Genomic DNA, 16,328 nt, shown 5'->3' on the forward strand with positions numbered 1-16,328 from the left:
GGTGATTATAGTATATAGAGCACTGACCTTGGGGTCAGGAGGACTGGAGTTCAAATCCAGCCTCATTGGGCGGCTAGGTGGCGGAGTGGATAAAGTACCTGCCTTGGAGTCAGGAGTACCCGGGTTTAAATCCAGTCTCAGACACTTAATAATTGCCTAGCTGTGTGGCTTTGGGCAAGCCACTTAACCCCATTTGCCTTGCAAAAACCTAAAAAAAAAAAAATCCAGCCTCAGACATTTGCCACTCTGTCACTTAACCCTCATCGCCTTGCACCCAGAACTATCTCTAGTCATCCTGTTTCCTATTTGGCCACTGGACCCAAGTGGCTCTGGAAGAGAAAGTGAAGCTGGTGACTTAGCACAGCCCCCCTCACTCAAATTAATTCATGGGCTTGTCATGGCATCACCTCCCTGATGTCATGGTCTTCTTCAAGAATGAACAAACAACATCATCCTTCAGACTTGGAGTCAGGAAGGCCTGAGTTCAAAGTCAGCCTCAGGGACTTCCTATCTGTGTGACCCCGGGCAAGTCACATCAACTCTGCCTGCCTCAGTTTCCCCATCTGGAATAGAGGGATCCTAAAAGTCTTACCTTTGGGGCTGTTGGGTAAAATGAAAAAAAAATATTTACGTTGCTAGATGAGTCTCAGCTATGATTATTTACATTATTCATTACACTTTGAAGACCTCTAGGCACTTTGCAGCTCTAGTCTAAGATATAATGACCTCAGGATCTCTAAGCAACTCCTGGACTAGAACTCAGGACTCGGTCTGCAGGATCTCTAAGCGCTCTGCAGGTCTGGAGCCCAAGACCCACCCCCTCCCCCGCCCAGCAGGGGCCGCTGTGAAGCCAGACTCACCCCCTCCGCGTACGCGGAGCCAGACAAAGCGGAATCCGCACTCGGCCCTCGTGCCACACTGCGCCTGTGCGAGCGGCACCGCGCGGACCTGCGGACTACGAATCCCAGAAGGCCCCGGGATGGCGCCTGCGCATGGAAAGCCACGGAGAACGATTCCCCCAGCGCTGCCGTAGATGGCGTCAGGTCCACCGCGGCCGCTGTAGGGAGGCCCTGCCCAAGGTCAAAGTGGGGTCGAGGTCCGAGGCAAGCCGAGCGCTCTGCGGGCCGCGCTCCCCGTCCGGGGGCCGGCAGGAGGAGGGTCCGGGTAGAACCGGAAGCGCTCCTCAGGCCTCATCCCGGACCCAACCGCACCACCTTCGGAACCGGCGGGAGCCGAGCCCCTACCGCTACGGCCGCTGGGAAATTGAGTCCCGCCGCGTGGCTCCCGCCTCAGGTTAGCGACTGCGCACGCGCATCCCCGGGTGAGTGGGTGCCTTGACCCAGAGGCTGCCTGGGGCGCAGGCGCAGGTCCGGGACTTGGGCCGCGGGCTCCCCACTCTCGTGTGCGCAGGCGCAGGCGCCCCTGGCGCGTCCCCTTTGTCTGGCTCACCGCGCCCGCGTGGGGGGGTGGAGCTAGGGCGGGGAGAGCGGGGTCAGGGGTCAGGGGTCGCCCAGAGCCCGGCGTGGAGGCGGAGGAGGAGGAGGGCCGCGGCTCGCGGTTTCCATGGTAACGGGGGCGGGGCCGGCCGGGGGCGAGGCCTCCAACCCTGGGAGGGTCCGAGTGGGGAAACTGAGGCCCTGGGGGGGCGCTGCCGAGACCCCGGGGCCCCCCCAGCCCGGAGGAGAAGTGCGGAACCTCTCCCTGAGCATACAGCAGGCACATCATAAATGCTTACAGGGCCGGCCTGCAGAGAGCCTGGCAGGCCCGAGCGGCCCAGGGGGCACAGGGGACGCCCCCCGCCTCGGGTCTGGACCCCCGGGGACCACTGCCCTGTCAGCCGCCTGTTGGTGACGGGCCGAGCACGGCGGGGGCCAGGTGCCACAGGGTGGGGTCTCTCCACCCCTCGGGTCAGGGCCCCGGGGGTCCCTGCCACACGTGCAGGCTGACAGAGCAACTTCAAGAAATGGAGCCAGTCATTCAGTGAGCACCGCCGGGGTGCTACTTGCTACCTGCTACAGAGTTGGGGGCGCCAGGGAAGGCCCAGGGCTCCGGAGGCCAGAGGGAAGGGGAGTGGATTGAGCAGGGGTGGCCCGGCAGGACCAGGGGCACCAGAGGGTCCCAGCCGTCTGGCCTGTACCTCCCCTTTGCTCCCTTGAGGCCAGACCCCAGAGCATCTGCCCCCCCCAGCTTCTTGGAGCTGGCTCTCAGCAACAGGCCTCAGTGGAAGCCCAGGCTGTGCCAGGCAGGTGGCCAGGCACCTGGGGACGGACACCAAGAATGGACCGATCGCTGCTCACTTGGAGCTTGTGCTCTGAAGGGAAGGCAGCGTGTAATTACATAGGACTGATAGGAAGTGGCTGGGGGTGGCAAGGGCTGGCTCAGAAGAGACTTCTTGGCTTCAGAAGGTCATTCTGGAGCTAGGCCGTGGGTGAGGAGAAGAGTGCTGGGAGAGGGGTGACAGCAGAGTCAAGGCAAAGGCCTGCAGCCTGGAGAGGAACGATCTGGGGTGGGGAGGAACAGGAAGGAGGCCATTGTGACGGGTTGTCTGTGGAGAGGCGTCTAGTGAGGCCGAAAAGGATTATGTAGGAGAGAGGACCACAGGCCAAATCTACATTTAGGAAAATCACTTGGTAGCAACACAACAACCTGGTTGACTTGGGTCTAAAGTGGTGGAGAAAGGAGGAAGCCAAGAGAGAAGTGTACTCATCATTGAGTCTTGAGCCTGGGAGGCTGGAAGGGCAAGGGGGTGGGGAGAGAGAGAGAGAGAGAGAGAGAGAGACACAGAGAGAGAGTGAGTGTGTGTGTGTGTGTGTGTGTGTGTGTGTGTGTGTGTGTTCAGGAGGAGATGTCTCCAGGACATCCAGTTTGAAATGTCCAGTAAGCACTTGGTGGTGTGGAATGGAAGGTCAGGGAAGAGACTGGCACCAGCTAAGCAGACTTGGAAGCCCCTGCCTAGGGATTTGTGGGAGCTTCCAGGGATACTGAAGCAGAAGGCTCATTCAATTGAACATTTATAGATATAGGTTTTTTTGGTTTCTTTCAGATTGGGCGACCAAAGAGTTGGCTGGAAAGCAGGGCATTGCTGAAGAAGGATCTTCTTAGACAGAGATAATGGAAAGACTTCCAAGAGACATTTCCTTGGACTCCAAATTAAGAGGAGCCCAGAGGGAAGAGAGAGGAAAGCAAGAGACCCAATTAAGTCCCCCTGAAGCCACAGCTGGCGACAGTGGCCATGAACACAATGAGAGCAAGCACCCCATAAGTACAAAGTCAGTCTTGGTTCCAAGAGCCAGAGGACCTATGGAGCTGAGGCCCCCAAAGCCTAACCCACATGGGAAGAGTTTAAAACAGAATTCACACCAGGTCAAACAAGAGGGAATTTGTGAAGAGAACAAGCCTTGGAAGTGTAATGAATGCGGAAAAGCCTTCAGCTACTGTTCAGCCTTCATTCTGCACCAGAGGGTTCATACTGGGGAGAAGCCCTATGTATGTAAAGAATGTGGGAAGGCCTTCAGCCAGAGCATACATCTTACCCTGCACCAGAGAATTCATACTGGGGAGAAGCCCTATGAATGTAATGAGTGTGGGAAAGCCTTCAGCCAAGGCTCCTATCTAATTTCACACTGGAAAACACACACTGGAGAGAAACCTTATAAATGTAATGAATGTGGGAAAGCCTTCACCAGAATTTCACATCTTACTCAGCATCAAAGGACCCATACTGGGGAGAAGCCCTACAAATGCAATGAATGTGGGAAATCCTTTAGGAATCGGTCATCCCTAATAGAACATCAGAGAATCCACACTGGAGAGAAACCCTATGAATGTACAGAATGTGAGAAGTCCTTTCGTTTCTCTTCAGCCCTAATTAGACACCAGCGAATTCATACAGAAGAAAAACCCTACAAATGTAGTGAATGTGGGAAAGCCTTCACCCAGATTTCACACCTTACTCAACACCAAAGAATTCATACGGGAGAGAAACCCTATAAATGTAATGAGTGTGGCACAACCTTCAGTCAAAGTTCATCCCTTATTGAACATCAGAGAATCCATACAGGAGAAAAACCCTATAAATGCAACGAATGTGGAAAAGCTTTTACTCAGATTTCACACCTTATTCAGCATCAAAGAATTCATACTGGAGAGAAACCTTATAAATGTAATGAATGTGGGAAAGCTTTCAGTAATCGTTCACACCTTATTCAACATCATTTAATTCATACTGGAGAAAAACCTTATAAATGTGTTGAATGTGGGACAACTTTTAGTCATGGATCATCCCTTATTGAACATCAGAAAATTCATACTGGAGAAAAACCCTATAAATGTAATGAATGTGGGAAAGCCTTCAGCCAGGGGTCATCCCTGACTCTACATCAGAGAACTCACACTGGCGAGAAACCATATAAATGTAATGAATGTGGGAAATCATTTAGTAACCGTTCATACCTTATTCAGCATCATATAATTCACACTGGAGAAAAACCCTATGAATGTAACGAATGTGGGAAGGCCTTTAGTTTCTCCTCGGCACTTATTCGACACCAGAGAACACACAGTGAAGAGAAACCCTATAAATGTAGTGACTGTGGGAAAGCCTACAGTCAGATTTTACTCCTTACTCAACATCAGAGTATTCATACTGAGGAAAAACCAGGTTCACTTCAGCCACAGTTCAATACCTGTTGAACTTCCATCAGTTCTAAATGGAGAAAAAAATATCACTGTTTTTCATCTAGCAGATAAGTTATTGTCAGGCACCTTGGTAGGCACTAGACAGGGATAGGAAAAGTCTGCTTTGTCTTTGTTTAGCCTATATTATCTGGCTCACCTTGGCTTAAAGCAGTATTGAATTGACTGGAACTCCACATGGAGTAAATGAGATTGGGAATGCAGGCCAGTGGAGATGGTGTGGGTCCACAGAGCATCTTGGAAACTTCTGGGAGAAGATGGCTACAAATAATTGAATTCCATACTTGGTAGAATTACATTTCCTTAGAGGGCTATAGAAAAAAAGAAAACAAGAAAGACAAAATAACCTGAGTTGAACTACTGATTAGACTGAGGAGGAGACCCCATGAAGGCTGAACTGGTCCAGTTTAAATATTTAAATAGCACTTTTTTCCCCCATAAATAATTTCTTTATTAAAACACTGGTAAGATGTGGAAGGCAGAGTAATTGAATTTATTGTTGACACTGAAGGAAGGGGAGATGATCCTGAAGGTCTCAAAATCAAAATCAATGAGGATTTGGTGCAATGGAAAGTACTGGGTTTGGGCTCATGTCCCTCAGTGTCCTCTTGTAAAATGGTGATAACACTTGCCCCACCTACCTCACAGGGCTGTTGTGAGGAAATGTTCTACAAATGGTAAAGTGCAAGATAAATAGAAACTATGAAGTTGATTGTCCTTATGTTGAGAAACTGAAAGGTCCTACCTAAAAACAAAGGGAATGTGAGTCCCAGGTCTAACATGGGCCAGGTTCAGAATGAGGCAGCCACAGGTGGGCAGAGCAGCTTCAGATTAGAATCTGAGACCCAGAACTCCTCTTATCTTTCAGGTCTTGACTGAGCCCTGCCCTGGAAGGAATGATTCCAGAAGCTGAGCATATCATTTGTCCTGAAGAAAGAGGGAGTGACATCCAATCACTGAAGGATTGTAGTCTGTAGTCTTTGGTGATCAATCCAGAGCCAAGGGCTAGCTCACAGGCCCTCCCTCCCAGGGCCTTTCCTTCTCTGAGGGGTTGCCAGAGAAAACAGTAAAAGAATCTGGACCCAAAGTCTTTGTTATTCATCTCTTGTTTTTCAATCTTTCCCAAAACCTTGTAATGGATTGGCATTCTTGGCTCTCAAATCCACATCAACATCTAGGCCATGTGATGTCAGTGGCCTCATTCTGCCCACCCTCCGCAGCTCCTCCAGTGTCCTGGAGGCATCCCCTTGTGTCCTCTCTGTCACTTTCTAAGTGACCAGGGAAAGTCTCTACTCACTTGAGACAACAGTAGATACCAGAAAGGGCCAGAAGGGGATGACGCCAGGGGTGAGAAAGGCCTAACCTTAGAGTCAGAACACCTTGGTGGGATCCCCTCACCCAGGGAGCTCAGCTGGGTAAACCGCCCCCCCCCATTTAAGATCACATCATTGTTGATGAAACACAAAAGGACTAAACTATAGTGAGATCTCAGAGTTGCTTCTGTGATCTTCTGAATTTTGTACCAGAAATCTGTAATTTCTTCAGGACTAGAGAGGAAAGAAAAAGAGTTACTCCAATTTGGGGTATTTTCCTTCTTGGTGTCCCTCCGAGTGATGTGAAGTGAGTTCTTTGCCTCCTAAATCAACATACCAGAGGAATACTGCTGTGATTTTGGGGGGTGTTCTTCCAAGGAGCGATGCTTCCCCCTATCACAGGCTGAGAAAGGAGGCTTTCTGGCTGTGACCCTTGTTCTGAACTGAAACCTCGGGGCCTCAACTCAACAGTTTCCAGCTTCTCTCTCCTCAAACCCTACCTCTCATGGCAGGTATCTAAAATGCCCCCAAGTCAGAGTTGAAAGGGACAGACCTCTTGAGATGGCTCTTCATAAGAGGAAATAGGCCCAGATTGGGGAAGGGCCTTATTTAAGGAAAGGTAGAGTTTGTGTAGGTTACAAAACTTGAACCCAGGTCTTCTCTAGGTCCAGGGCTGGCCCATGACCATGTGCCCTCTGAAAAAAATACACAAACACTCCTGGCCAGGGGTCTCCAGTGAGCCCATCAAACAGCAAGCCCAGAGAGATGAGGAGATAAAGGGGCTTGGCCAAGGCCTCCCCAGTGCACTGTTGTCTTGGGTACATTGTACAGTGCAGGATTGGCCAAGGAGAGCATCCTATTTGCCTTCCCTGCTTCCTCTCCATATTGGGAGTTTTTTCATTTCTCCCTCTCTGGGCTTCTCCCCAAAATCATGCATCCATTCCAGAAGTATTTGGTACTGGGTTGGGCCTTGGCTGTACATCTGCAAGTGGGGTGAGAAGAGCCCTGTCTTCCACTCAACAGATCAGTCCTGGAATCTGAATAGGCATTGCTTTCCTTGGACTCTAAAGTGGGAGTTCCTTGAGGACAGACCTTCCTCTGTGGCCCTGGTGCTTAAGTGCCCAGCACATAGTAGATACTTCTTTCTTGTTTTTGGTGCCATTTAGGGCCCTTTGTAATGGTCTTGCCCCTTTATCTACATACCCATTTTATTTATAAAGAATACTGAGCAGAAGCTGGAGGCAAATGTTAACAGAGGTCCCTGCCTCTGTATTTTGTGGTAGAGGCTAGAGGTGGGCTTCAGAGGGAAGAGTTAAATCAGCAATACAGGTTTGAGCTTCTGGGTGCCAAGTCAGCCATGTAGGGAGTCAGACATCCCTACTCTCCCTTGCCCATCTTTTTAAGAAAGAGGAAATTAAGTGAGTTTGCTGAATGTTACAGAGGGAAAAATGGGCAGAGCCAGAATTCGAACCCTGAAGGATAGTCCACTGGATGAAACAGGTTGTAGGATCTGAGACTCATGAGAAAAAGCACTGGCTCGTCACTGCAGAGGTGGAGGATGGTGAGAGTGGAATAGTGCCTGGTTTTGCTGAATTGTCTCTATGCTCTGCTTTTATTTATTCTTTCTTACAGGGAAGGAATAACCCACTGAGTGGCATAGGGGAATGATGATGTTTGTCCTTTGTTCTTGGAAACTATGACATTAGGGAGGTGGTGACATAGCAAGCACATGAGCTGCATTTGAGTTAGGGGGTTGCTGTGCTAAGTAACCAGCCTCACTTTCCTCCAGAGCCATCTGGATCTAGTGGCCAGATATGGATCCCGTCATCCTGGATGCAAGACACGTGGGGTTAAGTGACTTGCCAAAGGTTACACAACTAGTTAGTGTCAAGCTAGATTTGAACCCAGGTCCTCCTGACTTCAGGACCAGTACTCTACCCACTGTGCCAGGAAATCACAGAAAGTAGGAAGGGGTCTCAGCAGTCATCGAGTCCGGCCAGGCACACAAAGAGTGGGCACTCTTAACTTTTGTGACCAGATCATTAAGCCTTAGCTTGGAGCCTGCTCACCACCAGCCCAAATAGCCCACCTCAGGGGTAGCTCAGTTTCCTCTCATCCCCCTTCCCTGTCACTGCGGAGGACAACACCATCCTCCCAGTCCTTCCTGCTCTCCTGGGCTCCGCACCCTCTCACACCTACTCCCAGTTCCAATATGGGCTGTCAGTTTCACCTCCATTTCACCCCTAACCCATTGTCCCTTTCACGTCCCGCATCTCTGGTCCATTTCACCTCCCACATCTCTTGTCCATTTCACCTCCAGCATCTCTGATCCATTTCACCTCCCCCATCTCTGGTCCATTTCACCTCCCCCATCTCTGGTCCTGCATCTCTGGTCCTGCATCACTGGTCCATTTCACCTCCGCTACATCTCTGGTTCATTTCACTCTCCTGCATCTCTGGTCCGTTTCACTCTCCTGCATCTCTGGTCCCACATCTCTGGTCCCGCATCTCTGGTCCGGCATCTCTGGTCCTGCATCTCTGGTTCATTTCACCTCCCGCATCTCTGGTCCATTTCACCTCCTGCATCTCTGGTCCATTTCACCTCCAGCATCTCTGGTCCATTTCACCTCCTACATCTCTAGTCCGTTTCACTCTCCCGCATCTCTGGTCCCACATCTCTGGTCCCGCATCTCTGGTCCATTTCACCTCCACCACATCTCGGTCCCTTCTGCCTCTGCCGCATCTCTCCAATAAGCCTTTTCTTCTCCACTGACCCACAATGGTTCATACCTTATCCGCTCACACCTGACTTATTACCATAACCTGTTGGAGGATCTGCCTACCCTCAGCCTCTCTCCATTCCTGCCAAAGGGCAGCCCTGGTCACCTCCATCTGCACCCAACACATTCTAGTGACTTCCCATTGTCTCCAGAATCAAATCTAAATTCCTTATGATCACTGAAGCCCTTCCCATGGTCTAACTGCCTCTCAGCCCCCAATGACCCCTTCCATAATCCTGCCCTGGGACACCATTCATTCCCTTTGACTTTCTGGTTCCCCCACCCCCAAATAATTCTGAACAACATGTTAGTGTTGCTTCAATCAGTCAACCTGGAGTCTCCCCAACCCTGATTGGGAATTGCCTTGCACACAACAGATGCCTATTAAAGGCGTGTGTGTGTGTGTGTGTGTGTGTGTGTGTGTGTGTGTGTGTCTGAGAATCTCCAAGCATCTTCCAGCTCTGAATTCTCATTCGGGCAATTCATTTTTGGGAGGGAGTCAGGGCCTGCTGTGTACAGTCGGATTGAGCAGCTGCCTACAGTGTGCAGACACTTGAGGGACCTCTTAGCGGCTTTAGGCTCAGGAAGCCCATCTTCCTCCAGCCCCAGTTAACCAACCAGCATTTAATGGGTTCCTGCTGTGTTCAGGATCTGCAGAGTTTGGGGAAGGAGAGAATCTCTAGGGATCTTCCTCTTCCAGGCCCCGCCCCCAGCAGGGGTCACAGCCCCGCCCAATAGGCCATCGCAAGGAGACACAGAAGCCTTTCCCACCTCGAGCAGTCGTTACCATGGAGACCAGACGCAACACCTTCCCCTCCCGTCGTTGCCTGGGAGATGCCATGCCCTCCGGTTCCTGGGCCAAACTCAGCCGACAGAGTGGGAGGCCTAGCGGTGGGACTGCGCCTGCGCCTCCAGATGCCCAGGGCCCATCAGACTACGCATCCCATCAAGCTCCTGGACCCGGGCCTTTGTGCTTCCGGGCTAAAGGTTCAAGGCTTCCTCCCACTTCACATGGTGCCCACACCCTCGATCCGGCCCCTCACTGAGAAGTGCGCCTGCGCAAGGGCAGGCCTGTGGACTACCACTCCCACAATGCTCCTAGAACAAAAGGAGGACCGGGCCCCCAGGGCCCTGGAGTGTGGGACGACCCCCTGCCTGGCTGTACCTCAGAATGCGCCCCGAGGAGAGAGACCGTGACGGGGCCTCAGCGGCGCCGGTGCTCCTATGGGCTGCCTCTTTTCCTCTCGCGATGCTCACCGGGAAATGGAGTCCGCGAATCAAAACGAATCCTCCCGGTGCGCGCGTCTTAGTCTTCTTGCGCAGGCGCCGTTCCTGTCCTGCACTCTGCGAGTTTCCATGGCAACGGCTGGGGAAGGCAATCCTCTGTTGCTATGGTAACTAGAGAAAGGATGCTCTGGATTCTATAGCAGGAGTCTGCGGCGAGACGGAAACAGGAACATGATGGGGGGGGAGGATGGAGAAGAGGAAGATTCAGGGGTCGTTTGGGGTCTTCTAGGGCCAGACCCCTACGCTCAGCAGCTTCTGCACAGACGGACGGTAGTCTGTTAAGAACACTGTGGAAGTAGCCAGCCCATCCCTCCAGGATCATGTCTCTGGAGACCGCTTGCCTCAAGTTGAAGTCAATCAGTCCTAGCTGAAGAAGAGGTTTGGTGCCACTGGGCTCCTTCCATGTGGCAGAGCACCTGGTGCTGATTCTCTTCCAGCTGAGCTCTACAAGGTGGGAGTCCACTGCTCAGCCAAAAACTGACTGAAATTTTCCAGGTTATACAGCATGAAGAGGTTGTCCCCCAAGAATTCAAGGATGCCTCCATCGTCCATCTCTAAAAGGGTAAAGGGGTATTTCTCTCTTATTCCTTGCTAGTAAGATGCTTACCAAAGTCCGCCTCAATAGGCTGATCCTTCACCTGGAAGATGAAAGAATAGAGGAACAGTTGATATAGTGTTTGCTGCCCAACAACTCCAGCAAAAATGCCAGGAACAAAACAAAGGACTGCATTTGTAGATCTGACAAAGGTCTTTGATACCATCAGTTGCGAAGGTTTATGGAAAATTATGTCAAAATTTAGTTGTGCATTAGTTCCATGATGGCATGCATGCCCAGCTTCTGGGTAGTAATCAATGCTCTCGAGATTTCCCAGTTATCAATGGAGTAAAACAAGGGTGTGTCCTTGCTCCCATGCTCTTTAGCATGATGTTTTCAGCCACGTTATCAAATGCCTTCAACAAGGAGGAACTTGGCCTCAAGTTCCTGATGGAAAATTCTTCAAATTGAAAAAGGCTACAAGCCAAGACCAAAGTGGAGGGAGTGATGGAACATGAGCTCCATGTTTGCAGATGATTATTCCCTCAATGCAGCCTCCAAAGCTGAGATGCAACAAAGTGTGGATCAATTCTATGCTGCTTGTGCTCATTTTAATCTAACAATGAATACCAAGAAAACCAGGGGCTCCATCAGCCAGCACCAAACCATCCATATGTGGAACCATTGATTACAGCAAATGGCGAAGCTCTGAGTACTGTGGACATGCTCACTTTCCTTGGCAGTGTCCTTTCCAAGAAGGTTCACATTGACAATGAGCTTGACATTTGCATTGCCTGAGTTAGCTCAGTGTTTGGGAGGTTTTGAAAGAAAGGGTGAGAGAGAAGAGGTATTAGACTGATCACCAGACTGAAGGTCTACAGAGTTGACCTCATTGCTATATGCCAGTGAAACCTGGACAGTCGACCAGCACCATATCAGGAAACTGAATTACCTCCATTCACATTGTCTTCTGAAGATTCTGAAGATCACTGGCAGGAGAAGATCCCAGACACTGAGGTCCTTTCTCAAGCTAAACTGCAGAGCATTCCAACATTACTACAGAGAATGTGACTATGATGGGCTGGATAAGTTTTTAGAATGGCAAACATATGTTTGCCCAAAAAACTATTTTATGGAGAACTCACACAGGGCAAGCACTCACAGGATATCAGAAGAAATGATACTGAGATACTCTGAAGATCTCATTGAAGAAATTTAGGATTAATTTTGAAGCATGGGAGACACTGGTACAGGACCACCCAGCATGGCATGCCCTCATCAGTGAGGGTTCTGCACTCTATGAGAAAGCAGCTCAAATGTGACATCAGTAAGTTTAGAGTCCCCACCCTAGGTGGTCTATTTGTACTCAACCTCTGGTAGAGCATTCTGAGCTTGTATTAGGCTGATCATCCTCAGTCAGACACACTGTCATTTGTCTCAAACATAGTGAGGTCATTTTGGTCTTCTTTGATAACAAAGAACAAGAACCATGATCACCAATACCAGATTCCACTGAAGCCATCTTTGGCCCAAGTGAACTCCCGGGCTGCCTCTAGACCCACCTGAAGACCCTGCATTGCCCTTGCATGCACCTGTCCATGCACATGTCCACAACTTCATGCCTCTGAACACACCTGCATGATCTTGACCAGCCTGGTATCATGGCCCCTCCTGCCCATGCCTACCCTCTCTGTCCTCAAACACAGACTTGCACCCTCAACACCTCTTTGTGCTCCTGTGTTTCCCATGCTCCCACCCCTCTGAGCAGAACATTCTCAGCTACTCTGGGCTGCCTCAATTTCCTCCTCTGGAAAGGAAAGTGTGTTTAGTGACTCAGGATTGCTTCTAGCTCTGGATCTGTAACACAATGATCAAAACTCATAGGTTTGGGGGAGATATTTACTGATGGAGGAATTCCTGGAAGAATCAGGAAAGACCTCTTGTGGGGGGAGGTGAGACATGAGGTGACCCTCTAGGCATTCACATTCTGGCTCTGGGCAGATACATAGTCTGGAGATGTCAAGGCAAACTGCAGAGGATGGCTTGGAGTCTAGCCATAATAATTGGTTATGAAGGCTTGTTAGGGTTGCTTGATTACCTGAAATCAGATGGAGCAGGGAGGTGGAGGACTGCAAATGTTAAACTGAGAGATTGTTTTGCTCATTGACTGTCTGACAAGTTTGATTATCTGATTGACAGGTTTCGTGGGGGGAGTGTTGTGATGAGCTGGTTGGTTTATTCACCTCACCCTCTACTCCAACAGGAACTTTGCCTAGTTGGGTTTCTCAGCTCAGATGCTATGTCTTCTGCTTTAGCAAGGTAAAAGTATCAATATTTCTCTCCATTTATCTTAGGTCTGAGATCCCCACAAAGAAACACTACAGTGTAAGCCTTTCATCGTTCTCCAGGGATGATGTTGTGTAGTCATTTTAGTCTTGAGTTGAACTGACTCTGTGACCCCATTTGGGGATTATCATGGCAAAGGTGCTGGGATAGTTGACCATTTCCTTCTCCAGCTCATTTTCCAGATGAGGTAAACAGAGTTAAGTGACTTGCCTAGGGTCACACAGCTAGAACGATTCTGAGGCTGGATTTGAACTCATCTTCCTGAATCCAGGTCTAGGGCTCTAGGAATTGCCTCCACCTGTTTGCATTCCCAGTAAACAGACCCAGACCAACAGATGCCTTGGGCTACTAGTGTCCATAAAGACAAAGTAAAATTTCAAACAAAGAAAGTTAAACAGTTTCCCCTTGCCCAGGAAAAAGGCTTCATGCTCTCTACAGAGAGTCCAAGAAGAGAAAACAGAAAGAAAATAGCAACATCCTGGCCACTTAACACCAAAAGTTATCACTGCCACAGTGTTGGCATCCCCATCCCATGCTTTTGCTTTCCCATGCTCACATAGTATCACACTTTGTGATCCCATTGGGTGTTTTCTTGACAGAGATACTGGAGGGGTTTGCCATTTCCTTCTCCAGCTCATTTTACAGATGAGGAAATGGAGACCAACAGGGTGAAGTGACTTGCCCAGGGTCACACAGCTAATAAAACTGATAATCCAATGCCAGATTTCGACCAGGGAATATAAGTGCCACCTAGCTGCCCTCCTCCCATGCCCCTGGTTTCTTTATAGTCCCTGATACCAGCACATACTTGAGAGTAGGAAACCTTAGTGTATAACTGACTCCCATTCTGAAGTCCCTTTAGATTTCAGCTTGGAGGCCTGCCATTGATCCAGCAAGAGGTGGGAGAGCAGGGTCCTCCTGGCTAACTTTGCCTTGTTAGGTCTCAAGCAAATTGCCCGGCAAACTTTCCCCTTGGGTTTCTAGGACTTTGTGGAACACTGTTCTTGGAGGCCTATCATTAGGATCAGGCTCAGGGAGGCTTTTGGCGATATGAAACCTAAAACTATTTTTAAAAACCCTTAAAATATAAGCTTAAAATAAAATGAAAGAAAATATAGGTTACACATTCTAAAGTTTTATTCTCTAAGTTCTCACCTCTAACCTATAGGTGACACCATCAAGGCAATGACCACACCTGAACTGGAAAAGAGTTGAACTTATATATATACAAAAACAAAGGATAGGGAAAATCATTAACCTCCTTTGTGGCCAGACCATGAAGGTTGCACAATATCTCTTGCCCAAAATTGCTCCTCAGAGACCATCATCCTTGTACAGTAGTATCTGGTCACTTATCTCTTCCTGGCAGGACCAGTCTGCCAGCATCCTGGTCATTGTCCTCCATTAATGAAAGAGGAGATCCCTAGGAGTCTTGATTTCTTGTTGACTGATATGTGAAGACTGAGAACTCTCTGAAGAAATAAATCTTTTACCAAGATATGGTTTTGAGAATCTTGATATACTTAACAGCAGACACCAAAGACTGGACTGAATAAATGGCCATGAGGCTTCTAGGATGGGTAGGATCAGTATTTCTCTCCATCTTTCTTAGGTCTGAGATCCACCAAAAAACAGTACCTGGCTAAACACTACAGCATGGACCCTCCCCTCTTCTTCAGGAATGTTGAATAGTCATCTTCAGTCGCTCTTTCACTATACATTTTAGTTTATGAGTGACCACGCACTAATATTTTAGAAACAATTGCTTCCTGTTGTTGAGATCTAGTTGTTACTGAGTGGATAAGGCAGGGTCATGGCCTCCATCCAGGGTTGTCCCTTATGAGTTGGCTGATATAAGATAGTCCTTCCAACAAGATGAGTAGGGCATAAGAGACATTGTGTAATGGAAATAGTATATCCAGAATCACGGGGCCCTTGCTTCTGCCTGCAATCCTGATCCACCCTTCTCACTTGGTCACTTTCCCAAACATTCCCCTACCCTCACCCCCATTCTTGTTCTCTCAGCTGAGACTGTTCCTACTTTTTAAATTTTTTTCTTTATTTTTTCCAATTACATGTAAAGATAGTTTTCAACATTCATTTTTGGTATGGTTTTGAGTTACAGATTTTTTTCCTTCCTCCCTCTCCCCTTGACTGTGAGTAATCAGATATAGGTTATATATCTAACTATATCAAATGTATTTCTATATTAGTCATGTTGTGAAAGAAGAATCAGAATAAAAGAGAAAAAAACAAAAAAAACTTTAAAAATTGAAAATAGTATGCTTTGGTTTGCATTCAGACTCCTTAGTTATTTCTCTGGATGGTATTTTCCATTACAAGCCTTTCAGAATTGTCTTTGCATTGTATTGCTGAGAACTGACAAAGATCCAATTAGCAGCAGGACTCTTCTCTTCTGACTTGATATTGTATATTTTCAGTTATGATATAAACATATAAATTTACCAAAGTTGAATACCAATCAATGTTGCTGTTAATGTGTACCATGTTCTCCTGGTTCTGCTCACTTCACTCCTCATCAGTTCAAGCAAGTATTTCTAGGCTTTTCTGAATTTCATTATTTCTTACTGAATAATAGCATTCCATCACATTCCTATACCACAATTTGTTCAGTCAATTCCCAGTTGTTGGGCATCCTCTCAATTTCTAGTTCATTGCCACTACAAAAAGAGTTGCTATATGAAATATTATTGATCATGTGAATTTTTTTGCCCTTTTTATGATCTCTTTGGGATACAGTAGTGGTATTGTTGAATCAAAAGATATGCAGTTTGATAATCCTTGGCGAGAGTTCCAAATCACTCTCCAGAATGGTTCACAACTCTGCCAACAATGCATTAGTTTCCCAGGTTTCCCACATCTCCTCTAATATTTATCAGTTTCCTTTTTTGACATATTGAATGCCTCCTAGTTTACAGGAAAAAAAAATGAGGTGATATAACATGAGCTCCCCCTCTTTCCCTCTTCTAAACCTTCCAGTTATCCATTGTTCCCAGTCTTGCTCATCAAACATGTTGGGGGAGGCTCTAGTGAGGAAGGAGACACCAAGTCTACAGGATTTTGTATCACCTGCTCTTTGACAGAGAGAGAGATTGATTTACAGGTAGGTGTGTGTGTGTTTGTGTGTGTGTGTGTGTGTGTGTGTATGTGTGTGTGTGTGTGTGTATTGTTAACTTTAATTATTTTAGGCTAAAAATGAAATAACAAAAACTTAGGTTATCCATGAATTTTATTCTGTAGGATCTTACCTAGAAACCTATAGGTAGATGACATCATTAATGATATTAGCCAAGAGTTTAATGAGGGGAAAAATATTTTTAGAAATCTCACAGAAAATCATAATACTTTGGT

General features: G+C 48.2%; 2 protein-coding genes across 6 annotated transcripts in view; one reads left to right on the forward strand and one right to left on the reverse strand.

Moving 5' to 3' along the window:
- The window catches only part of LOC141510155 (uncharacterized), a 36,254-nt gene that overhangs the window by 8,919 nt on the left and 11,007 nt on the right, over nt 1–16,328 (reverse strand). The window contains exons 1-2 of one of the 5 annotated variants that reach the window (XM_074220171.1): nt 9,560–10,007; nt 4,835–5,006 (exon numbers count right to left, since the gene is read on the reverse strand). The exons of 1 other annotated variant lie outside the window; for it this stretch is intronic. In XM_074220171.1, the coding sequence (XP_074076272.1) occupies nt 4,835–4,931 (97 nt within the window). In that variant the 5' untranslated portion in view covers nt 4,932–5,006; nt 9,560–10,007. Of the gene's footprint in view, nt 1–860; nt 1,364–4,834; nt 5,108–9,559; nt 10,008–16,328 lie in introns of those variants that run through there. 3 more of the 5 variants (XM_074220173.1, XM_074220172.1, XM_074220174.1) reach the window with 3 other exon arrangements.
- LOC141510165 (uncharacterized) lies at nt 1,110–4,775 on the forward strand. The gene is made up of 2 exons (XM_074220192.1): nt 1,110–1,293; nt 3,044–4,775. The coding sequence occupies exon 2, from the start codon at nt 3,112–3,114 to the stop codon at nt 4,690–4,692; it is 1,581 nt and encodes a 526-aa protein (XP_074076293.1). The 5' UTR covers nt 1,110–1,293; nt 3,044–3,111; the 3' UTR covers nt 4,693–4,775.

This window comes from Macrotis lagotis, chromosome 1 (genome assembly GCF_037893015.1).
Source record: "Macrotis lagotis isolate mMagLag1 chromosome 1, bilby.v1.9.chrom.fasta, whole genome shotgun sequence".
NCBI classification, from domain to species: domain Eukaryota; kingdom Metazoa; phylum Chordata; class Mammalia; order Peramelemorphia; family Peramelidae; genus Macrotis; species Macrotis lagotis.